The 27,252-nt window shown below is 39.7% G+C and overlaps 1 protein-coding gene across 1 annotated transcript in view; it reads left to right on the forward strand.

The window, feature by feature from the left end:
• ATP10A (ATPase phospholipid transporting 10A (putative)) overlaps nt 1-27,252 on the forward strand; it is a 102,826-nt gene that overhangs the window by 12,012 nt on the left and 63,562 nt on the right. Inside the window, exon 2 of the mRNA XM_075200115.1 lies at nt 25,519-25,723. Within this exon, the coding sequence (XP_075056216.1) occupies nt 25,519-25,723 (205 nt within the window). The remainder of the gene's footprint in view (nt 1-25,518; nt 25,724-27,252) is intronic.

Raw genomic sequence — 27,252 nt, forward strand, 5'->3', positions numbered from 1 at the left:
ACGTGAAGTAAAAATAAGTTATTGTCTAATGATATTAATGTAAAAAGTTTTTTTTTTTGTCCATTTTGTTTTTTAATGAAATACATTTATCATGATGATGTTACAGTTGCTCCTGATTGCAAAACATGTTGCAGTATGCATACACAGTCGTCACTTACACTTGCCTTATAGCTGGTGCAAGTGATACAACATAAAAACAGGTACCTTTAGAGATGCCCAAAACTTGAATCGACGTTGTTGTGTACGCTCGATATTGTTACGCCCTTAACTCTACAGTGTACTTTGCCCTCGAAGATGAATTGAATGTTCTTGCGTTCACTAGCATATAGTCTGTTTCTGGGCTTGCTCAGTGCAAGTCATGTATCCACATTTTCGTTCCTTAATGAATCGGGCCCGTTATGTCTATTTACACTAAGGTCTTATATTTGGAGAACTTTGGGTTTGAAGTGTGTGGGTGTTTTTTTTTTTATTTTTTTTTATTTTATTTAAGTCTTTCGCTGTAATGTTATAGAGATGCTAATGCATATTTTTTTTAGTTTACGCAGGATTATTTATTAAACAAAGTAACAATGATTGAGTTTGAAATTAAAATTTGGTGTATTTTCCTTTTTTAAATGGTGAAGCTAAATCATATTATTTTAACCGCCGTTAAAATGGTGTAATATGATTTTTTTTTTCTTCAATAGTTCAGAGGTGTAATGAAAAAAAAAATGCAGTAGCACAGATTTCAAGTAAGTTATATTGTCTATAATACACATTCCGCTGTAAACACTAAGGGGCCTATATATTAAACCTAATTTTCACGTGAATTCCCTGAAAACTACTGTTTTTGGGGAATAGACGCCGATTGAAGTATTTGCCAAATCTATCAACAGTGCATCGCAGCAGATATCATAGATATCTGTTGCTTTGCAGTTTTTTTCCTAATACACAGCAGTCCCCATAGATGTCTGTGGGGACTGCTATGTACTACAATTTAACAATGAATTAAAATGCTTTTACATATACGGTAATGTATGCCAGCTCAGCCTGCCGTACATTGCCATTTCTGCTATTCTTCAGCACTGTTCAGCTCTGCTCCGAAGTGCGGAGAGCTCTAAAGTGCATGTGCACTGTCGCACACTACTCTCTGCAACAGTGAGGCACAGGGATTCTTGTGCGCATGCTTGAAGTTTTCAGATGGAGCATGCGCACAAGGCTGCTGTGGATCGCAAAGCAGCTTCGGGAACGAAGAGGTAGTGAAAAGGTAAGTTTTTAACTTCACAGGGACAGCAGTTTATTAGGCTGTCACTGCTGAAGTTTTTTCATTAATATGAGAAATAGTTTAATCCTTATCAATGCGATAAGGATTGAAAACTATTTCATTTTATGCGGTTGTTGGTAAATGTGCCCCATAGGACCTGATCATTAAGGAAAGCAAAGCAAAAAAAAAAGAGTAAGTTTGCTCCTGGACAAATGGTTACAATGCAAGGGGTGCAAATTAGTTTATTTTGCACATAAGGAAAATATTGGCTGCTTTTTCATGTACCACACAAATACTTGATAGCCTTATTTTTACACTGACATTTTAAATTTACCTCCCCTCCAATGCACCATGGTTTTTCCAAGGTGCTAATTTACTCCTTTTTTATAATTTGCTCTCCTTGTTGACTCTGGATCTAAAAGTTTCTCATCCTTCATCATCATCACCATTTATTTAGCGCCACTGATTCCGCAGCGCTGTACAGAGAACTCATTCACATCAGTCCCTGCCCCATTGGAGCTTACAGTCTAAATTCCCTAATATAGACACACACACACACACACACACACACACACACACACACACACACACACACACACACACACACACACACACACACACACACACACGCAGAGAGAGAGACTAGGGTCAATTTTTGATAGCAGCCAATTGACCTACTAGTATGTTTTTGGAGTGTGGGAGGAAACTGCAGCACCCGGAGGAAACCCACGCAAACACAGGGAGAACATACAAACTCCACACAGATAAGGCCATTGTCAGGAATTGAACTCATGACCCCAGTGCTGTGAGGCAGAAGTGCTAACCACTGAGCCACCGTGCTGCCCATTTACCATACATTTCATCCTTGCATTATAATGAGCTGGGAATTTGTTAAGGACATTTATTTGATATTGGTAAAGTATTATTTATGCTGTCTTATCTTTCTGCTTTATACTTTGTATGGTAAATGTTTGCTTCCATTTCTTATTTCTGTATTTTCTTTCATTACTGGTATTTTCAGCTGGTTGTTAGATTTTTCCACCTGCAGACAGATTAACTTGTTTTACCAGTAATCTTTGATTAATGCTGTTAACTGATACCATTGTTTTCTATTGTGCCATGTTATTGAGGTATTCTTGTACTTTAAACTTCCACTGATCTACTCAAGCAATTCCAGGTAAAACTCTTGTCTTTTGAAAAATAGGCAGACATTCTTACCATTTGTTTAGAGAGATAATGGTGCATCAGTAAACGTATTGAATGATGTGGCCTCCAATACCACCTCTATGCTGATGACACACAAATTTATTTTTCATCCCCTGACCTCTCTCCCACCTTTCTAAAGCTAGGTACACACTACAGGGTTTTCGTCCAATAATCAGCTCAACCAGCCGACATACGACCGAACGTTTAAAAGTCGGGTCAGTGTGTGCAGTGACACGATGGTCGAATGTCTGCCCAAATGGGCGATTGGCGCCTCATTTGGTTGGTCGTACTGTTAAATATATTCGTTCCAATCCCGTTTCCGTTGTGTAGTGTGTATAAACTTCCGACCGATCCACGACAATCCTCCGATACTTCCTCGACCTGGGGGGTGTGTATGTAAATTTGTGATGCCTGTACCAGTCCCAAGTGATGCGGTATCCGCACATCACAGGCTTGTGTTTTGTATAGATGTGTATTGCACCTGTCTGGCTGCAGACCATTACACTAGTATAAAGCACATGTGTTATTACCCTTTGCATCTATGTTGTGAATCTATTCATATTTACCCTTTATAAACTTTAACCTTTATAAACTATTCAACTTATAAAGTCATATTAACCTTTGTGATTTATTCTGGGCATTTTACAAATATTACTTAATACAGTGTTGCTTCAGTGTGTACGAAATTGCATTCATTGCTCACGACAACATGGCTGTAAAAAGTCGCTAAAGGGACGTCCGCTCTTCCCTTTATCGTCTAAAACACGGCTAGTATGTATGCAGTCCATGGACCGAGCGATTGGACCATCGATCGCATGTAAAATCGATCGCCATAAAAAGTTGGTGGAAAATTATGTAGTGTGTACCCAGCTTAACCCAAGTATATAGCTGTCTTTCAGCGGTAACTACCTGGATGTCTCAGTGCTTCCTCAAACTCAACATCTCCAAATTCGAGCTCATCATTTTTCCTCCTGCCAATGTTGCTATGTCTCCCAATATCTCCCTCTTGGTTAACAACATAACTCTCTCCTGTCACCAAAGCCCATTGCCTTGGAGTCACCTTTTACTCTGTCTTCAGCTTTTCCCCTCATATCCAGTCCCTCACCAAATCCTGCCACTTTCTCCTTCACTGCCTCCTGTGACCTGTAGCGCCCCGAAACTCAATTTAAATAGACCAGACATCTCATTTTAACACTAAATTTATTTATAAAAAAAACCCAAAAAACAGTAATACTCCTCATCCACCAGGTTCTTCACCTGTAAACAATCCAATCTTTTAAGATTTAGACAGGGATCAAATATTTAAAGTTTTAACTCATACAAAGTAATCTGAGGGTTCATGGCTGTCCAGAAACACCCCATAAAATATTACAAGCATGTATTAAAAAAAAAAAAAATTTTTTTTTTAAAAATCTTTTCGTGCAGCTTGAAAAAACCCAAATAATCCTCCAGAAGATGCATGGCAAAAAAAATTGTGGCCTCCCTGCCATCGTGGAAACAGACCCAGACTCTCTAGCACTGGGACTGATTAAGGGTTTAGGGGCTGGGAGCATGCTGCCCATTTTTTTTTTTACAATTTGTTTTTATTACATGACCCTATACATGTAGATCAAGCAAAAGCGTAGATCAAACATAAAGTCAGGTATATAAGTTTTAACCTTGCAGACATTGCTGGTCAGTTCACAACCATAACTTGTTACTGCCAAACCCATGAAAAAAAATAAAAATATATGTAAATATATGTGAAATGTGTCGGCAATAGGAATTTCTTGACAGAAGAGACAATTGTAGTGGGTTCATAAAGACAATTTTAGAAGTTTCTGATATAATCTGTGACCATAAGAAGACACAAGGCTATTTTTAGTGTGGTTTTATACAGAGAGTGGAATATATAATTCACAAAAGTCAGATATCACAAATAAATGATGGTATTTAGTAAGCGACTGAAAATTTAAATTTCTGTTGCACACATAAATTAGTGAACCTGTTCAGTATGCATACAATTTTGAGCAAGTCTCTTTCTGTAAGTTGAATGTCTTAAAAGAGGTCAACATAAAGTGAACAAAGTGTGTTGGTAGAGGTCATGCTGTGATTCTGATCATTCCCGCACAGAGCTCTTGTAGTGAGTGGGCAATTCCTTATTGTAAATAACTGGTCCTAACGGCAAAATGAATTGTCTCTGTTTATACAGATTTTACAGGAATACATATGACATAATACTCTTATAAATTTCTGTAAAATAACTTTATAATTGGTGAGTTGTGATGTCTGAACTAAGCAATAATGGTTTTTACCCGATAACACTTTCAATATGCAGCTGTTATCTAGGTGTTTTGCCTTCAAAATTGTACATTCTGTTGAAATGTATTTATAAAAGGCTATAGAATCTTCCATACATAGTCTGACAATTACCTTCTTCTGTATAGGCTTTTAAACAATATATAACACAAGTTAACCCGTGCATGATACTCATGCATTCTAGTCAAATCAAGCTACTTAGGTGTTAAAAAGGTTCTTGTCATGCATTTGGGGCTAGGCCAGTCCTCCTCAGGGGAAGAGCGTTACTTCCCGACGCAAGCGCCATTTTTTAACGTGGTTTTGTCCACATGTCACCACCTCATCATTTTTCTCCATCACCTCATCCTTCATGTTTATCGCCACATCTATCCAGATGTCTATCCAGACACAGGGATCTCTCTCAGCGGTCCTGAGTATCACACTCCTCTCGCTCTGTCACCCCCGGCAACCACCAATCACTCCCAACTGTCACCCTCGGCAACCACCAACCACTCCCAACTGTCACTTCTCCTTCAAGAAATATATATATATTTTTTTTAAATTGTTATAAACACTTTTAACAATTAACAAATTAAATTAACAAATTAAAAACATCTTAGTATACCAAATTTCAGCCCTTTCTGATTTTTTTTTTTTTACACACACACTAAAGAATTTATTAGGTGAGTGTATAACTTCGCCCAGCAGGTGGCGCTGCAGCTTGGTTGTTTTTTTTCACACACAGACACATGCCACTAGGCTTTTATATAGTAGATTGTAAACTGCATATATAACTGCACAATAAATTTAGTCATAAAACTCTTCAAAATAAGAGGCGATATAAATGAGTGGTACTTTGTAATTTACATAATAGTAGCAGGATCAGACATGCACAATAGGTGCTTCTTGAAAACCAAATTGTCCTCCCTTTTATCAATTTTGTTTTTTTCTCTTATCTCACATGTTTGGGGGAAAAAAGTTGTATTACCCGTAGTTCAAATCTTATGACTTATTTTAAAAATGTAATATCAGAAAGGTTAATGTAATTTGCACTGTTATCTATTCGCTGCAGATTGGGAGTTCTGGGGCCTCTAGTTGGTCACAGAATTCCTTGGTGACTTTGAATATCCTTTTCTACAGTACAGGGCTTACTTCTCAATGTATTAATAATGTTGAAGCTATGCCATCTTTATGAATAATTTAACATTTACTACCTCATCTGCCACTTGTGTTTTTCATTTTTGACCTGCCTACCCCACCAGGCCATACCACTTCTCCTCAGAACCCCCAGAGTTGCACTTCTCATGTATGGTCCTTGAAGGAGAAATGCCATCACCGTGCTCTAGCACTGTATGAGGAGTGCAGCAGTGACTGACAGCGGGAGCAGAGGCGTTACATGGGACGAAGAGCTCTCCCTCCTCCTTTATCTACTTGGTCAAGAATGATTAGTCTGTATATCACTGTGTGCTCCCTCCTTAGGAGTGCAAAAGTGACGGCATAGTGGGAGACTGCTGACTGGGAGTTGATAACCTACTATCTACTGCTTCTGCAATTATGCTTCCTGAGAGGAGTCTCATCACTCTTTATAATAGGAATGGAGCTGACTTCACACTTAAAACTATGTGTTTGGGGAATCCTTTACTTTGCTCCACATATCTTAAGTATGTAAACTCTTAGATATGATATTTTTGCATGGATGTATTTTTACATGTATACATTAATATTTTCCTTTTGTGACATAATGACACATTTGCAATTTTTGACAGTTACTTAGATCATTTTCTGAACCTCTGCCAGACCATAACTTCTTTAACAAGCGGCTTCCTTATAGAGAGGACTGGCACTACCACTAGGTGGACCTGGGTGGTTGTCTAGTGTGCCAAGCTGGGTAGGGGAGTGCTAGAGGGGGTGTGTATGACGGTACCTGGGGTTTGCCCAAAAAAGGGGGGAGGGGGCAACAAGCCAGTTTCCACCAACCCTACTTATAGATTCTTACACCAAGAGTGACATTAAATAATACAACAATCAATAACTTTACAGTGTATTTTTTTTATTGTTTTGTTTTAAGCATTTACTCTTGTATAAATATGTTCTTGTTTTAGTAATGCAATGACAAGCTTAGAATGAATGAATCAATGGAAAGGATTTTGTGATTGAGAACCCATTTACACGTAAATATAAAACAAATATTTTTCATAAATTTGGAAGTATGTGTGAATGAGTTAACATGCATATCTAAAGCTATATGCACATTTTTCAAAAAGGAAAAAAGGTAAATGTCCGAATTTAACTTTTACAAGCATGAAAAGCTTTCAAAATCTGCAGTCAATATTACACTGCATTGTCAGATGTGTGTTAATCTTTATGTGGAAATGTTTACCCAATTTTAACACATACTAGTACATCTTTATAATGCACTATGTAATGCTTTTCTAATATGGTTTATAAAGGCAAAGCTTTACAGAAAGTAAAAGTGCATATAAATCTGCTTACACTAGTTTGTCAGATTTTTGTTTTTAACAGTTATGTTCTATATAATTCGTACCATAAGAAATAAGAACATGTTCACACATCTGAGGTTTTGTGATGGTTTTTTATCTTTGTTATTGTGGAATTGCTACATTCCGTTATCTGAAAATACAAAGTATTTGGCTAGTAGTCTAAAGCACCTTCTGCTTCCTGCCATATACTCTGACAGGGCTGTATGAAAATAAATAGCAAAGATCTGTCACAGAAGTAAAAATATTATGACAACTACTGGCTCCATGGCTGTTAGAAGGTCTTAGAAAAATAGTGAAATTTTGGATGAACAAATGTAGAACAATAATAAGCAGTTTGAGATATGATTTCCATTTTTGGGATAAAGTGAAATAAACATTGATGCCACCTTGAGCCTGGTCTAAAAGTTGACTAATGCTAGTACAAAAAAATAATGATTTTACAAGTACAGCAGATGGGGTTAAATAGTGTGCTGCAGTTTTCATCATGTGCAGATCCTTCTATTTCCTGACTAGTGTGTATGGCATGACCTGGACAGCAGTAGCCAGGGCTGCCAAGAGGAATTCAGGGTGCCAGTACAGCATCTTCATGGGGCTCCCCTTATAGTTGAGCATGGCAAAAACAAAATTGCGACGTTGCATCATACAATTGGGGGAGTGGCTGTGCATCATTGGGGCGTGTCTAGCAGGTGAAAAGCGTTAAGCCACCTGCCTACAGAAAAAACCCTACATTGCTGTGTACACCACTGGCAGAAGTGTGAGTGCCCACCCGTCGGAGTGTGACATATGTCCCAGCACTCCTGACATTCAGGACAGCGGGACAGGGACCTCATAGTAGAGGCCCAGTTAATGCTGTGGTAAATAGTCCTTCCCAAAATTCATAACATACCACATAGTAGAGTCCCTAGTTCATATCATACCACAATAATGCCCCCCAATTCATATTATGCCTCACATAAGTGCCCCCAATTCACATTCACAGGGGGGAATACAATGGAAGAGGTCCACCAGAGGGGGTGTGGCCAGCCACTAGAGAGGCTTAACCAAACCACCTGAGGGGGTCTGGTAAGCACATGAAGGACATCTAACACCGTAGTGTAGTATTTAAAGAATGCAGTGTCTTTAACATTGGGCAGAACAGTCACCAAAAATTGGGATTGTCTCACTAGAATCAGAACACTTGACACACTGTCCTGCTCTCTCCTACCTGTTCTTGTCACTTTCACCACCTGTGGCTGCAGGTTTCTTTAGTTGCGGCTTGTCTGGGTCCTGGAATGTTGGGGGCCCTATTTGGGGAAAAATATGGGTACATTTAGAAAATTCCAACCAGCCCCAGTGTTAAATCAATAGCACCCACGATTAATAATTAGGCCTTCCTCCAGCCCCAACATTAAAATAATAGTATTCCCATTTAATAAAGAAACCTGTTTCCCTCCCTCCAAACAGCCCCAGCAATAAATTAATAGGTATATTTATGAAATGTAAATACTATTTCCTGCAACCATCACTGCCATTAAAGAATTCATAGTCACATTTAATAAAGAGACCGCATTCTTCCCAAACTCACCCCCACATTCAATAGCCCCTAAAGCACCCATCATAAATTAATAGTCCCCACTATTAAATTGCTCCACCATCACCCCACAAACAAAATAGTACCCATTTAGTCACCACCTACCTCACACATACTACATTGCCACAAGCCCCCTGTGCCATCATACACACTACATTGCCACAAGCCTCCTCTGCCATCACACACACACACATTACTGTGCCCCTTCATCATCACCACGCTGTGCCTCCTTATGATCACACTGTGCTCTCATGCTGCTTCCCCCCCCCCTTCTCCTGGCCCCCTTCATCACACTTCTCCCCCAATCTCCTTCATCACACTGTGCCATGCTGCTCCCCCCCTCTCCATCACACTGTGCCAAGCTGCCCCTCTCTCCTTCATTCATCACACTGCGCCATGCTGCTGCCCCCCCTCTCCATCACACTGCACCATGCTGCTCCCCCCCCTTCTCCATCACACTGTGCCATGCTGCTCCACCCCCTCCTTCATCACAGTGTGCCATGCTGCCCCCCCCCCCCCCCCCTTTCTGGATCACTCGGTGCCTTTCTGCTTTCCTTCCCTTGCCTCCGTTTCTTTACTTACCTTTGTATTGCCTTTTTTCATCTCTTTGCTTTTCTTCTCTTCTGTCTTTCTGTGTCCTCTCTGCACCGCTCCTCACTGAATGTCGGGCGTGAAGTGATGACGTTGCGCCTGACATTCAGTGCAAATGGAGCAGAGAGTAGGGAAGACGGACACTGGCGCCTCCATCATGTGAGTTTTTGTGTTTTTTTTTTAAGTACCCTGCTTTTCCCACCAACGAAGGGTGCGGGACATGCCAGAGGTCCCTGGGTTTTCTTCGGGGTGACTGACGCTGCTTGTGTACCTGGGCTGGTACCGCTGACCTCGTCCTATAGATCAGGGTTGTTGTAAATGGATCCCCCCTGGCCTATCCCACTGGCCAGAGCTGCTGGGTAGCGGGCAGAGCCGGTGGTACTGGGTCTATTCTGTAGGTCACTAGCGCCGGTGCTTAACCCCTAACATACTGCAGTGCTGGGTGCTACTCGGTGAGCGCTGCAGCGCACATCTTAAAAAAACATTTTTATTCATTTTTTAAGTATTTTTATTAAAAACCTTTCTTGCGGCGCCTAACGCCTGTGATTTAACTCCCCCAGCGCCGGAGTCAATTTCAAGTGGTAACCAGCAAGGATAGACATATGGGTGTTGAATCTCTTGCTCTGCACAATGTCTACCCCAGTGTCTCCATGTATGTACAACGAAGATCTCCAATGTAGCATTTAGTGACCGCATAGAGAATTTTGTTAATAATTGTTTCTTTGACGTATAAGAAGGGACAAAGGGGATTTTTTTTTGTTTGTTTCTAAAACAAAAACTAAACCTCAAAATCTTAACTTTCAGATATAAACTACAATGGTAAAATATATTATTAAGCGTTACCCTGACAGCTGTTTTCAACAAACAAAGTTCATGAATGTTTTAGAAAATAAAAGGGTTTCATTCACTCCATGATTTCTTATCTCACCTATGATCTTTTTATACTAATCTGTTTAACTACCTTAATCAACTAAAACAATGCATGCACACTTATTATATTAATGATATAGAAACATATTGTAAATTCACAATGTCTCTGGATCCTCAAATTGATGATCTTGGAATGGGTTTATATAGGCGGTACAGTACACAAAATTACTGCTGCTGCTTAGTTGACCTGTGTTCCATTAAATGTGTTGTAATGACGAGACATTATCTGAAATTCCCAGGACGCATCTTGCAAAGAGAGGATGCAAGGACCCAAAACATTGTTAAAGTTGAAAACTACTAAGAATTACTACATGCTTAAAACAAATAATCCTGGAAACATACATGTTGGAAATATCACAAAAGACAAGCGCAATACCGGACAATGATGCAATAGAAATTTATTGAATCATGTTCGGGCTAGACTATAAATATAGCCGACAGAGGATTGCTATTGTCCTGTTTATCTGGCTATCTTTTGATCACAGTATGTTGCCCTGTGCTTTTGGATTATTGGACCCAAGCACAACTGTATAACTTCAATTTTGCCATCCATGTGTTGTTAATTCAAAGTGATTAAATTGACCCATGTGTGGCCAGCATACGTCTCCTAGGACAGGGGAAAACCCTATCTTCATGCTTTTTCCACTTTTTTCAACTAGCTCAAGCCTAGAAATATGTTGGTGATCTACCTTTCTGTTTACTCTTGAAGAAAAATACATATTTGGAAATTTTCTCACAAGTGCACCAAGCTTTTAAATTGTGTACTTATGGCTAATATCTATCTATTATATTTAAAAAGTTGTATTAAATAAAATAGTTAAAACATTCACTGGCTATGACCTCCTGCCAATTCGATTATCTGGCCTAGCATACATTATCTGTGGTTTAGTGAGCCCACATGGTAATTCAAAGAGATGTTTAATAGTCTTTCATGGCTCAGTAGAAGTACCCATGCAAAGTTGGCAACCAGCACAGTAATAACACTAGAATTCTCTGCCTATGTATCTTGCCCATACTGTTAAAAACTGCAATACTACACAGTAACACCTTTTTGTCTGTAATAACAGAGAACTCCCTGTTCTATAGCAAATGTTAAATGTTATGGGTGGGTTTGTTGATGCCTAGTAAAAAGCCATAATTCAGAATGATGGGAAATATTTTAATATATTTTAACATCCAGTACATATTACTCAACCATTTTTTTTTCCCTCGCTCTCGTTTTCGGACATCCATGGGATATGACATTTGCTCAGCCAATGAATGCCACATATTACTGCTGCATGTGAAGAGCTGTTTGGACAGCAGCAAGTGTCTCTCCCTACCCACTAGTTTTTGTAATCTCGATGTAACAGGAGTGGAAATTCTAGTTACAATTCTAAAACAAGGATATATGAGCCCTTCATTTCTATGTCAACATAGAAAACCATAAATAGTAATTATAGACCCCCTTTAGTTGCCAGCCAACTGCTGCTGATATTTTTCAATTGTCTGCCGATATTAAGAGAATTCCTAATTATGTCCTGGTGAAGTTTTACAATCGGAGTTGGAGCATGTGAATCTGCTGCACAACTGTACATTTTTGTATTTTGCATACTGGAGGGTATACATTGGGAAAACAACTGATTTGTGTGGAAGTGTAGTAGATCAGCTGTTGAGTGGAATGCATTGTGACTCACAGCAAGAAATATCTGGCTTTTTATGCTGACATTAAGTCTCTTTTGGGAGGAGCAGTAACTGGAGACTAAATACATTGTTGAAGAACATCTGTAGCTATGCCAAATAAGTCAACATTTTAATCTTTCCGCTTATTGTTTTAAAATATGTATGAACAATATTCCAATTTATGTCCTCATTCATGTAAAAATAAATATTTTTCTAATTTCTGGAAATGGTTTATTTGTTTTGTTATGTACACTTTATTGATGTTCCAAAAGGCCAATCTGATCCTTATTAAGCCAAGTAAAATGCTGCACCTTATTTTGAACTTTCTAAACCATTTTCAGGGATGAGCATTAAAAAGTAAAAAAACTTTCTTTGCACATAAAAAATAATTACATTTAAAGTTCTTTTGGTTGGGTACATGACATGTTCTTCCCAGTACTCTTAACCCACTTCTCTATTTGTACTATTGTGGAAAGCGGCTACATAAACATTTTGCGTCTGACTTTATTGTCTTCAGCGTTTTCATCAATTTGTCTTTGAGTAAAATCGCTTTTTATACAAGTTAGGGTACATTTTCAGAATGTGATGGTGTTCAGTTAATAGGACTTCAATTATTGATATAATATTGTCCCTTTAAAGCAATATGCACTATGAACTGCATGATAAGATTGCTAATGGTTTTACTGTAACAGTGGACATGCTAATAGTAAATTATAACTGAAATATAGATTGTCCTTCTAATAGTATATTTGCATCTACTATGTCAATGCGTTTATATTTGGTCTAAAGGATGGAGTCGATGTATTGTAAATAAAACTTTTTTCTAACTTGTAATGTCAACTGCAGCTGACAGTGTGGGGCAAAGGTGTAACAAGGGGTGCAGCTGTTATGGTGCCCAAAGCTGAGGGTGGGGGGGACGTTCCCTGTCAAAACCCAGTTTGTATATGTGAATTTTTCATCAATGATGTGAAATTGGGCCCTTACAAAACTTTGCTAAGGGGACCACAAATGTCTAGTTACGCCTCTGGTGCCAAGAGTTTAAATTTCTTTTGGCCATATTAGTGGACTAAATTATCACAGTGAAAAATGGATGAGATTAGATTAATATTCTAAGGCGGTACAATACAGATTTTTATGCAAAGAGGATGTCCTCTTAAACACAGGCCAAAACTGACATAAGGGCAGGTGTTACAAAGTGGATGACCCATAAGGTGAGTTCAGTCCAATGAGTTGCATGGAAAGCAATGATTTTGCGGCTGTAACACATTACACATGGGTTTAGGTGTAAATGATCCTTTGAATAGAAGATTAACTATAAGTTAAACAATTTATTCCCTAAACAATCAAATGAAATGTAAGGATATTCAGCCTCCAACTAGCTCTGTTCAGCTGTCCTGCAGAAGTTGTATATGATGCTGATGTAACCTGTAAGCTAAACTCTGAGCACAAAATGCCTTATGTGGTAAATACTCATGTTTATTTCTTTGAAACCGATAATATATGAGCTTTCAGATTAACCATTATAAGTATGATGTGCTTCTAGGAAATTAAAAAATGGGGAAAGTACGTGAATGTAGAGTATGAGTGTACACTGAGAATTTTTTTCATGTAATTATTATTAGGGTTCTCTACATGACTTGCATTAATTGCATACATGAAAACTGCTTTCTGTGCTAGCATGTACCAGATGTTTTATGCTCCATGACACTCATACCATATTTTATGAAACTCCACTGATACTAGAATAGTTCATGTTTTGGCTGTAGCAAGTTTCATTACTTTGTGCAAATTTCAATAAGATACTCAATTAAAACAGACAATTTTAAACAAAAGCAGCCTACACTATAAATGCATGTGTAGATCACTGTTATGACTTTTTGCAATGCTTTTTTTTGTTTGTTTGTTTGTTTTACAACTATTACTATAAATGCTTTAAACCAGGGTTTTCTCAGCTTTAGTCCTCAAATAACTTTTAAGACTTTATACCCACAGATGGTTAAAATTATGCATTTCCACGCTTTTTTTTTTTAATGACCATTAAATGTAATCTGATATGAAAATAAGAGCCACTATGCTTGATGTGAGCATACATACTTGAATTTTTCCATGCAATTTTTCCATACATTATTTTTAATGCCTGTTCTATTTCAAAGTCTTCAATGTGTCGGTGCAGTTAAAAAAACCTATGCATTGCAATGGCAACACATTGTAAACAAGAGAAATGCTTCCTGTTTTGTCAAAGTTGCTTGTTTAAAAAGCAAAAAAACAAAACCAAAAAACAACCAATAGATCACCACATCCAAATACATATGACCAAACGTATGTACATACATCTAAAGGTATATGAAGCATGCATGTAAACGCTCCATAAAGCAATTATTGAACACCTGCAAAAGCACATTGTGGTCTACCTGCATAATTACTTGCATTTTCATGCATTAAAAAACAATTTTAATGCCATTAGGTATGTGACCTTAGGGTGCAACTGAATTTAAAGCCTAGGCAGTAGTCTTATCCTTAGTGTAAGCAAGTATATTATAGCAATACCTGTGAAGACTGTTATTTGTATTCACTGTACTTTATTGAAACACCCAAAAATAGAATCTCAACAACATTTGGCTGAAATGTATTGAGCAAAGGCATTTCCCATGATGATTTGAGATCTGCTTAATTTGAGTTCACTGTACCACAGGCAGACGGCCAACTTCCTTCTTGCTATGTACAGATTAGGCATCTCCTAAAGATAGAGATTATGTAAAATTTTAGACAATTTTCACACTGTCAATTATGTTACTGGTGCAGTCATTGATTTACAATAACAAATTCCTGTGAGCCATGGCTGCAAAATTTTGTTGGTTCCACGAGTGTCCAGGCACCTAGCACCCCCACTTTGCCTTCCAACTTTAAAGTTGCTCTCCCGATTTTTAAACGTTCTATATGAAACAAGCTGTTCCTCTCCCTTATTTGAACTGCTTATTGAAACAGTTTTTCTTGGGACTCTACTGTTGCTGTCGTACAAAAGGTGCTTGAATACCTTTCTAAAATGGTTTCTGAAAATGGTTGTGGGTAAAAGGACAAAAACAGTTTCACTTGGCTTGTAGCTTCTTAAGATGCAGTTCCTTGTTCATTAATGGGAAGGCTAAAGTCTAATGTTTACTTTAACCTGGTGTACAGCTTTAAATTTGTCCTTCCTTCCAAGTCCCAAAGCAGCTATCGCTAGCTGGCGGCATAGTGTTCTGTTCTGTCCATAACTCTTGCTGCTGGAATTCAGGGCGGGAAAGTGCTATAGTTAATATAGGTGAATAGCTTTTTCATAAGATTGGAGGATGGCTTATTTGAACAGTGGAAGGCTTGTGTTTAGGGTCTTTGTACAATAATAAATAAATAATACTTTATTTTATTTGCCTCAAAAATTCTATAATTTCTAGCTAGACTTTACAAGCCCCAATATCTGTGCTCCGTATTTGTGTCACCAGATGTGGCTATCTATTGATGCTTCTCACCAGGTATTGACTATTGCATTGTATTGAAATTTTGCAGATATTTCAGTTCTATTATATTTAGGGATGAGCGCACTCGGATTTCTGAAATCCGAGCCCACCCGAACGTTGCGGATCCGAGTCGGATCCGAGACAGATCCGGGTATTGGCGCCAAATTCAAAAGTGAAACTGAGGCTCTGACTCATAATCCCGTTGTCGGATCTCGCGATACTCGGATCCTATAAATTCCCCGCTAGTCGCCGCCATCTTCACTCGGGCATTGATCAGGGTAGAGGGAGGGTGTGTTAGGTGGTCCTCTGTGCTGTTTAGTGCTGTGCTGTTTAGTGCTGTTTAGTGCTGTGCTGTGCTGTGCTGTGCTGTGTTCTGCAGTATCAGTCCAGTGGTGCTGTGTCCTGTGCTCTGTCCTGCTGAGTTCCGTAGTGCTGCTGGGTCCTGTGCCGTGTCCTGTTCAGTCCAGTGGTGCTGTGTCCTGTGCTCTGTGCTTCTAAGGGCATAGTTATTTCCCCATTATTCCCAAGTTTTTAAAAAATAAGAAAAAAGTAAAAAAAAATAAAAAATTTAAAAAAAAAAAAAATATATAATAATTATAACCAAATTTGCAAAACCAATCCAGCATTATAAGTCCATTGGTACTGCAATATTACCAAGTTCACACATTCTGCAGTATCAGTCCAGTGGTGCTGTGTCCTGTGCTCTGTCCTGCTGAGTTCCGTAGTGCTGCTGGGTCCTGTGCCGTGTCCTGTTCAGTCCAGTGGTGCTGTGTCCTGTGCTCTGTGCTTCTAAGGGCATAGTTATTTCCCCACTATTCCCAAGTTTTTTAAAAATAAGAAAAAAGTAAAAAAAAATAAAAAATTTAAAAAAAAAATAAAAAATAATAATTATAACCAAATTTGCAAAACCAATCCAGCAGTATAAGTCCATTGGTACTGCAATATTACCAAGTTCACACATTCTGCAGTATCTTGTGCTACATATAATGGAGACCAAAAATTTGGAGGATAAAGTAGGGAAAGATCAAGACCCACTTCCTCCTAATGCTGAAGCTGCTGCCACTAGTCATGACATAGACGATGAAATGCCATCAACGTCGTCTTCCAAGCCCGATGCCCAATCTCGTAGTACCGGGCATGTAAAATCCAAAAAGCCCAAGTTAAGAAAAAGTAGCAAAAAGAGAAACTTAAAATCATCTGAGGAGAAACGTAAAGTTGCCAATATGCCATTTACGACACGGAGTGGCAAGGAACGGCTTAGGCCCTGGCCCGTGTTCATGACTAGTGGTTCAGCTTCACCCACGGATCTTAGCCCTCCTCCTCCTCCCCCCCCCTACAAAAAATTGAAGAGAGTTATGCTGTCAGCAACAAAACAGCAAACAACTCTGCCTTCTAAAGAGAAATTATCACAAATCCCCAAGGCGAGTCCAAGGGTGTTGGTGGTTGTCAAGCCTGACCTTCCCATCACTGTACGGGAAGAGGTGGCTCGGGAGGAGGCTATTGATGATGTAGCTGGCGCTGTGGAGGAACTTGATGATGAGGATGGTGATGTGGTTATTGTAAATGAGGCACCAGGGGGGGAAACAGCTGATGTCCATGGGATGAAAAAGCCCATCGTCATGCCTGGTCAGAAGACCAAAAAATGCACCTCTTCGGTCTGGAGTTATTTTTATCCAAATCCAGACAACCAATGTATGGCAATATGTAGCTTATGTAAAGCTCAAATAAGCAGGGGTAAGGATCTTGCCCACCTAGGAACATCCTCCCTTATACGTCACCTGAATAACCTTCATAGTTCAGTGGTTAGTTCAGGAACTGGGGCTAGGACCCTCATCGGTACAGGGACACCTAAATCCCGTGGTCCAGTTGGATACACACCAGCAACACCCTCCTCGTCAACTTCCTCCACAATCTCCATCAGATTCAGTCCTGCAGCCCAAGTCAGCAGCCAGACTGAGTCCTCCTCAATACGGGATTCATCCGAGGAATCCTGCAGCGGTACGCCTACTACTGCCACTGCTGCTGTTGCTGCTGTTAGTCGGTCATCTTCCCAGAGGGGAAGTCGTAAGACCGCTAAGTCTTTCACCAAACAATTGACCGTCCAACAGTCGTTTGCCATGACCACCAAATACGATAGTAGTCACCCTATTGCAAAGCGTATAACTGCGGCTGTAACTGCAATGTTGGTGTTAGACGTGCGCCCGGTGTCCGCCATCAGTGGAGTGGGATTTAGAGGGTTGATGGAGGTATTGTGTCCCCGGTACCAAATCCCCTCGAGATTCCACTTCACTAGGCAGGCGATACCAAAAATGTACAGAGAAGTACGATCAAGTGTCCTCAGTGCTCTTAAAAATGCGGTTGTACCCACTGTCCACTTAACCACGGACATGTGGACAAGTGGTTCTGGGCAAACGAAGGACTATATGACTGTGACAGCCCACTGGGTAGATGCATCCCCTTCCGCAGCAACAGCAACAGCTGCATCAGTAGCAGCATCTACAAAATGGCTGCTCATGCAAAGGCAGGCAACATTGTGCATTACAGGCTTTAATAAGAGGCACAACGCTGACAACATATTAGAGAAAATGAGGGAAATTATCTCCCAGTGGCTTACCCCACTTAGACTCTCATGGGGATTTGTGGTGTCAGACAATGCCAGTAACATTGTGCGGGCATTAAATATGGGCAATTTCCAGCACGTCCCATGTTTTGCCCACACCATTAATTTGGTGGTGCAGCATTACCTCAAGAGTGACAGGGGTGTGCAGGAGATGCTTGCGGTGGCCCGCAAAATTGCTGGACACTTTCGGCATTCAGCCAGTGCCTACCGCAGACTAGAGGCACATCAAAAAAGCTTGAACCTGCCCTGCCATCACCTCAAACAAGAGGTTGTGACGCGCTGGAACTCCACCCTCTATATGCTGCAGAGGATGGAGGAGCAGCAAAAGGCCATTCAGGCCTACACAGCCACCTACGACATAGGCAAAGGAGTGGGGATGCGCCTGAGTCAAGCGCAGTGGAGACTGATTTCCGTGTTGTGCAAGGTTCTGCAGCCATTTGAACTTGCCACACGAGAAGTCAGTTCCGACACTGCCAGCTTGAGTCAGGTCATTCCCCTGATCAGGCTGTTGCAGAAGCAGCTGGAGAAAGTGAGGGAGGAGCTGGTAAGCCATTGCGATTACAGCAAGCATGTAGCTCTTGTGGATGTAGCCCTTCGTACGCTTTGCCAGGATCCGAGGGTGGTCACTCTTTTAAAGTCAGAGGAATACATTCTGGCCACCGTGCTCGATCCTCGGTTTAAAGCGTATGTTGTGTCTCTGTTTCCGGCGGACACAAATCTACAGCGGTGCAAAGACCTGCTGGTCAGGAGATTGTCCTCTGAAGAGGACCGTGACATGCCAACAGCTCCACCCTCATTTTCTTCCACATCTATGGCTGCGAGGAAAAAGCTCAGTTTTCCCAAAAGAGGCACTGGCGGGGATGCTGATAACATCTGGTCCGGACTGAAGGACCTGCCAACCATTGCAGACATGTCTACTCTCGCTGCATTGGATGCTGTGACAATAGAAAAAATTGTGGATGATTACTTTGCTGACACCATCCAAGTAGACATGTCAGACAGTCCATATTGTTACTGGCAGGAAAAAAAGGCAGTTTGGAAGCCCCTGTACAAACTGGCTCTATTTTACCTGAGTTGTCCCCCCTCCAGTGTGTACTCAGAAAGAGTTTTTATTGCAGCGGGGAACCTGGTCAGTGAGCGGCGAAGGAGGTTGCTTCCTCACAACGTTGAAAAAATGATGTTTATAAAAATGAATAATCAATTCCTCAATGAAGTACAGCACTGCCCTCCAGATACTACAGAGGGACCTGTGGTTGTGGAGTCCAGCGGGGACGAATTGATAATGTGTGATGAGGAGGAAGTAGACACTGTAGGGGGAGAGGAATCAGAGGTTGAGGATGAGGACGACATCTTGCCTCAGTAGAGCCTGTTTAGTCTGTACAGGGAGAGATGAATAGCTTTTTTGGTGTGGGGGCCCAAACAAACCAATCATTTCAGTCAAAGTTGTTTGGTAGGCCCTGTCGCTGAAATGATTGGTTTGTTAAAGTGTGCATGTCCTATTTCAACAACATACCTCTCAACTGCAGCTCATCCCTCCTCTGCGGGGATAATGTCTCCTGTGCTCTGACACGTCACTCTGTGTACTCTCAGCCTCAGGATCTGACACTACAGCTACCATGCCTCTTGTAGCAGCCCTCACTCCAGGGCCTCTTCCATGTGCAGTGTCCCCCTCTCTCTTGGGTTCACTATAGTGGCATGGAGTTCTCCCCCTCATCCAGGGCACACATTCCTTGCCCTGGCTCAGTCACCACGCTCAGACTTCCAGGCAATGCTGGGGGAGCCTGGGAGCTTCCACCCCAGGTCCCCAGCTACAACTCTCCTCTCCTGTGTCTTCTCTCTCTTTCTGACACTTTAAAGATCGTGCCTTTAAATGAAAAAGTCAGTCTTCATTGCACGACTATGTGCAAGTGCAACAGGGACATTTTTTTGGGTTTACAAAGTCAAACAATAACACTTCGACCCTGTCTGTCTGGGGTCTCTCAATGACGAATTGTCTGTAGCATGTTTGGAGGAGGTATTGTGGCCCCGGTATCAAATTGGGTACCGGGGCCACCCCACTATGCAGTCCAGATACTTGTTTGGTGGAATTCCGACACGTGGAGGGTTTTTTAATTATATTGTGGCCTCGGTACCAAATTGTGTACTGGGGCCACCACACTACGCAGTCAAGATACTTGTTTGGTGGAATTCAGACCAGTTGAGGGTTTTATTATTATATTGTGTGGACCACTCTATCTATACCACACTACAACTCTATACCACTCTATTTCCTACTTTAATTCTATTTAATTCTATTTCCTACTTTAATTCTATTACTAATTAATTACCATAAAGAGGAACAAAAAAAACCAATTTTACCAAAAGTATAATATGACTTAGACTTACAAACACTACACTTTAAAGATCGTGCCTTTAAATGAAAAGGTCAGTCTTCATTGCACGACTATGTGCAACAGGGACATTTTTTTGGGTTTACAAAGTCAAACAATAACACTTCGACCCTGTCTGTCTGGGATCTCAATGACGAATTGTCTGTAGCATGTTTGGAGGAGGTATTGTGGCCCCGGTATCAAATTGGGTACCGGGGCCACCCCACTATGCAGTCCAGATACTTGTTTGGTGGAATTCCGACACGTGGAGGGTTTTTTAATTATATTGTGGCCTCGGTACCAAATTGTGTACCGGGGCCACCACACTACGCAGTCAAGATAGATAGATGCGTATTGCGTATCATAGATAAAGTACATTCAGTGGTGTGGGGCAAATTGAAAAATATTCCAAATGCACTGACATTATCAAAAACAAGAGGTTGTCACACGCTAAAACTCCAACATGTATATGATGGAGAGGATGGAGGAGCAGCCGTATGTGTAGTGTAATGCAGATCTGTTGAAGGTTTTTTATATATTTTATTGTGGTGCCCAGTGCCCACTCCTCTACGCAGTCCAGATACATTTATTGGTGCGAATCATAAAAGTTCAGGGTTTTTAATATATATTGTGGTGACCCACTCCTCTACGCAGTCCAGGTACATTTATTGGTGCGAATCATAAAAGTTCAGGGTTTTTAATATATCTTGTGGTGACCCACTCCTCTACGCAGTCCAGGTACATTTATTGGTGCGAATCATAAAAGTTCAGGGTTTTTAAGATATTGTGGTGACCCACTCCTCTACGCAGTCCAGGTACAATTATTGGTGCGAATCATAAAAGTTCAGGGTTTTTAAGATATTGTGGTGACCCACTCCTCTACGCAGTCCAGGTACAATTATTGGTGCGAATCATAAAAGTTCAGGGTTTTTAAGATATTGTGGTGACCCACTCCTCTACGCAGTCCAGGTACAATTATTGGTGCGAATCATAAAAGTTCAGGGTTTTTAAGATATTGTGGTGACCCACTCCTCTACGCAGTCCAGGTACAATTATTGGTGCGAATCATAAAAGTTCAGGGTTTTTAATATATATTGTGGTGACCCACTCCTCTACGCAGTCCAGAAAGATACCTTGTTGCAACGTTTTGGACTAATAACTATATTGTGAGGTGTTCACAATACACTGTAAATTAGTGGAAATGCTTGTTATTGAATGTTATTGAGGTTAATAATAGCCTAGGAGTGAAAATAAGCCCAAAAACTTGATTTTTAAACTTTTTATGTTTTTTTCAAAAAAAATCCGAATCCAATACCTTAAATCCGAACCGAGACCTTTCGTCAAGTGTTTTGCGAGACAAATCCGAACCTCAAAAATAACGAAAATCCGGATCCAAAACACGAGACCTCAAAAGTCGCCGGTGCACATCCCTAATTATATTACTGTGTAAAGCTGTGCTCCCTTGTAGAGATGTCACTCTCCTGTTTATATATGTTGTGCATAATTTGGTGCCGCACATATATATATATATATATATATATATATATATAACACCTTTATCAAATATCTGGCTATTAACTTTTTGGAGCGAACTTCTAGATTTGAACACATTTGTCAAGGCCTCACTCTAATTTTCAGTGCAATGAAGGCTAAGAGTAGCTTGTATTCGTATGGACCCATACAAACTTTTGTGATAGGGACAGTTATTTATATTTATGCCTCTGGCTATAGCCATGCTGTCTCTGAACAGAGGAGCTGCATCTGTATGTGTGCTTATTTCCTTGCCTTTTTTTTCTTGCAGTACTCTAAAACTTTAATTGCATAGAGTTGTGAGAATAAGTTTGTGAAAACTATTAGAAGTCTATGGATTCCTTAATTAATTTAAACCAAAATATGATTTGATCCTTACTCCTGCTCCAAATGTACTTATTTGTACAAGGATTGCAATTTATATAATTTTCCTTACCAATGATTGAAGCAGCATTCTCACTTAGTTTTCACTGACCAAGTGCTCCCCATTATTGGAGCCCTTGTACCTGCTTGCTGAAACAGGTTTTTCCCTGGGCTCCTCTGCTTCAAGGTTAGAGCACCAACAAATCTTTTAAGCTTACCACTTAGACATTTTTGTGAATTGGGGTGTAAACAAGAGGACCAATATGAATGGGCTCTGTGGCTGTTTGGAATTTATGCACCTTAAGTGTGTCAGCAAATAAACAAATAGGTTGGCAACCCTGCTCTGTATATCCTGTTAGATCTTGTCATTTTTTTTAATCTTACTAAAGTATGGTTCTTGTCAGTTAAAATGCCACACGCTGATTATAAACTGGTGAATGTGTAAAACTATAAAACAAAACCCCCTTGGTCGTGGCTTATTTCCTCACTGTCTTAACTCTAATGTTGTTAGCAAGTTCAAACCATGTCAATAGCTTACCCCTGCGTTGGGCCATTCTCATTTAAAGGTAACTTTATTAATGTGTTTCTGAAACGTTACACTTGTGGTTTTACTGTTTACATTTTCAGTAAGCTTAAATAACACATTACATTGTCAAGCAAAGAATAATGTTCAACTTAAGATGTGCTGGGGGGGAACCAATAAGACTATTTAAACAAATCCCTCCATCTGTTGATAACCTACATTTATTTAATTTTTAACAAGGCTCAAATTTAGCCATACTACACTACCTGTCTAATATGTAGTCCGCCTTCTGAAAGGAAATCTCTTAAGAACATATTTAGTAAGATGGATTTTTCACCCTGTTGTTCTGTACATATTTGTGTATGATTTATTTGAGCTTAGTCAAGCAAATACATTTACCAATCGTGTTAACATTTTCAGACTGCATTGAGAGTTCTTCCAAGGGCCAGTCAAATGGCAGATGGCTTTGAAATCCCCTTGCATGCATTAATGTTTACGTGGGGGGCTGGTTTACCTGGTGCATAGCGGGTACGCATTGTGCCCCCTTGGCCGCGCCTGATTTATAATCCATGTTGGAATATATGACCTAATCGGTATTACAAAATGGCTGAGATTCTAACAATTTGATTCACTCTAAAAGTGAGATGATATTATAGGTGTAGTCTTAAAATTTTGGAATACGCTGAACTTTAAACTTTACATTTATGGACCAAACATATTTTCCCAAAAAATTCTGTTAGACCAAAACCAGAGTTAATTTTAAGAGGCAGGTGGTTTTTTAAAATAAAGTCTAGCTATACCTTCCAGCCTTGTTGCTGTGAGGCATATATTGGCTTGCTGTCAGGTGCCACCATATTATCAGTTGGCACCCAATGGCAAGTTGGCCTTCTTTGTTCCCTATGAAGTGATGGAGGTCTGAGAGTAGTCATCAACTAGGCTGTAACCAGGGGAGTTAGTGACTGAAAAAAGTGCTAATACACAAGTCCTAAACAAACACTGATATAAATATACCTCCACAGATTATTGTTCATATCACATGCCTTTATGAGTTGTAGCGTTATTAGTATATAAGCAAACAATTCACCAAGACTTCTGACGATGGACCCTCCCTTTTTTTTTTTTTTTGCACAAGCAAATGGGTTAATAAGTATATATAAAAAAAAATGGCCGGTCTTCCAAGATTAGCAACAAAATTTTCCCCTTTTGGATTGCTTAATGTTGAACATTGCATCTAGTCAAGAGTGAGGGAATGGTTAGTGTATAAGATTTCCCACGCTTGAGTGGTTAGAAGCTGGCATTCAAGCCGAAGAACAGGAAGAAATCTGAACCTATTGTCTTTTGAAATTTGAAAATTAGTTCTGGGGCTAATTTCCAATGACTGTATATCGCAGCAACACAAACTCAGTTATTGACGCAATGCATCAATAAAATATATTCTGCTGTGCTGGCCCGGAGTGGTGAGGGTTAACTTACAGCTTAACCGGGCCACTCTCAGGGGATCTGCGCATATGTGACCTCGCTAGCCGGTTTAGACATCAGGGGGTAAATTTATCAAGCTGTGGGTTTGAAAAAGTGAAGATGTTGCCTAAAGCAGCCAATCAGATTCTAGCTGTCATATTGTAGAATATACTAATAAAAGATAAATAGAATCTGATTGGTTGCTATAGGCAACATCTCCCCTTTTTGAAACCCGCAGCTTGAAAATTTAACCCTTGATGTCTTTCAATCTCCACTTTGTAAAAAAATCTTTTACGTTTTGTAAATTCAAAGAATAAAGAATTTTTCCATTATGATAACAGAAGAAGGATTGTGCTGGTACTCCTACTGCCATGATCCCTTTTAAATTGGCTTCCTTACGCAAATGATCCAATCCTCCAATACATTTAAACATTGCTCAGCCAGACCATTTGTTTCTTTTAAGGCGTCTGAACACCTGACTTTATTATATTTAAAAATATTTTAACAAGTATTTTATCTTTCTACATTTTATTTGGGTATAAAATGGCAAAATGCTAGTTATCTTGATAATATACAGCAAATGTTGGTGTCCTTACTAACAGAAAAAATACCAAGTGAGTATGATTATATCGAATTGTAAACAATATAAATGCTTTTAGAGGAGCGCTTCAATAAAGATTTCTATATAAGTCCAAAATAAGGGCAGTTTGGTTAAAAAAAAGGCTTCCATATCGGGGAGAGTTGGCAGCTTTTGTAGGCATATTTATCAAAAGGGGAAGAGCTCTATTGTCAGTGAAAATGGTGATGATGGAATTTTTTTTATTTTACCTTTTGCCAATTAAAATAAAATTAATATATATAAAATACCAACAGCTGTTTAACAAGGATCCCTGCATCGCTACAGAAAAGTATTTCTATTACAGTCACCTCAGAATGGCGATAACAGATGAAAATCATTGAAATGTGTTCGCTATTAAAAGATTTTTTTTTCTTGTTTTTTTTGTTTTTTTCTTATGGAAGCAAAAGCCTATATCTGGCCTTCAGATGAAAAATGCCTTACAAACGTCAATATTTTTACATCTGATTCTCTTGCTCTGTCCATTGATTTGCCGCTACTGTACAGCTTTGTAGCCCCTTGAAGTATTTCTACAAGCTTCCAAACATTTTCTGTTTTATTCCCTCAGGAGTGCGAGGAAATATGTGGAGAGATACTGGAAAGAAGTGCAAGTTGGTGACTTTGTCCAGCTGCGGTGCAATGAGATCATCCCGGCTGATATACTTCTGCTCTCCTCCAGTGATCCAGATGGGCTTTGTCACATAGAAACTGCTAACCTGGATGGGGAAACCAATTTGAAGCAAAGACAAGTAGTAAAGAGGTTCACAGAGCTGGTAAGAAAAATTGTTACATTATTTTAAAAAGGGCCATGTACACCTTTAATGGGGTCCTGGTTAGGTTTAACGAATAACACTATTAACGGTAACAAACATAGGTTTGTTTTTCTCATATTAATTATTCCAAAAATATTTAAGTAGGGAGTAAATAATTAACTCGATTCTATATGGGAATTTTTGCAAAAACCATCCATAATACTATACAATTTAATTCCCACAAACACACTTATGAATCGTTTCATAGAGGTATCTGATAAGTTAGGCTGGGTACACACTACAGTGTTTTCAGCAGATTATCGGACCAATTAAACGATAAAACAATGGATTGGTCCAATATCGCAGTAGTGTGTACCCTGCAACGAGAAACGATTATCGTTCGAAAGCACATTATATAGTTTCATTTAATTTTCAAACTGAACTGAAAATGTCGTGCAACGATGGAACAATGTGGTTCCAGTTCTGCAGTGTGTATGCAGGATCAGGATCTCCATAGAGTTTAGAGTCATGATCTTTTCAGCCAATGATTATCGACAGATGAAGAGCACAGATCTGAAGGTAAAACATGTATAGTGTGTACACATGAATCTTAAGCTGATTCTTTTTTTTTTTTTTTTTTTTTTGTTTTCCAGTTGTTGGTAAAATCATTATAGATAACACATTGTTTGAAAATTCCTGTAGTGTGTACCTAGCCTCAGACACCATTAGAAGACTATCAGGAGTATGCCTGTGTTAGCATCACACTATGGTTGTTATCTTCAGTGAGCTTTTCATATTTGCCTTTTGAGAAAGCATGAGTAACATGACAGGATAACGAAACAAAAACAGATTTCTATGAGCCCTATGAACTATGGCCTTACTGACCTGTGCATCTTTAAATCTTTTTAAAAAGCTATACTTTTCACACTGATTGACATGTCTGTTCAGAATCTATATCAAGCCATATATCATGACAAGTTAACCCGTGCATGATACTCATGCATTCTAGTCAAGTCAAGCTACTTCATTTCTTAAAAAGGTTCTTGTCATGCATTTGGACCTAGGCCAGGCCTCCTCAGGGGAAGAGCGTTACTTCCCGACGCAAGCGGCCTTTTTAATGTGTGGTCATGAGGTAAAATTACCTCACGAAAATTAGTTTGACGCCTCAACTCGTAAATTTAGCCTTTACTACCCCTCCCACGGGGGGAAGGGGGGGTGATGGAAGTTAACTGACTTGACTATTCTAATTTTTTTGTCAAATAATGTCAGTATACCAAATTTCAGGTCAATTGGATGAGCCCTTTCTGAGAAAATAGTTTTTTACACACACACACACACACACACACTAACGCACGCCTCTACACATGTGTGTTCATGAGGTAAAATTACCTCACGAAAATGAGTTTAAGCCCTACCAAATTTCAGCCCTTTTTGAATCTTTTTTCCCACACACACTAAGAATTTAGTAGGTCAGTGTATAACTCTGCCCAGCAGGTGGCGCTGCAACTTGTTTTTTTTTTTCCACAGACAGACAGACGCCACTAAGCATT

This window comes from Mixophyes fleayi, chromosome 2, assembly GCF_038048845.1.
Source record: "Mixophyes fleayi isolate aMixFle1 chromosome 2, aMixFle1.hap1, whole genome shotgun sequence".
NCBI classification, from domain to species: Eukaryota; Metazoa; Chordata; class Amphibia; order Anura; family Limnodynastidae; genus Mixophyes; species Mixophyes fleayi.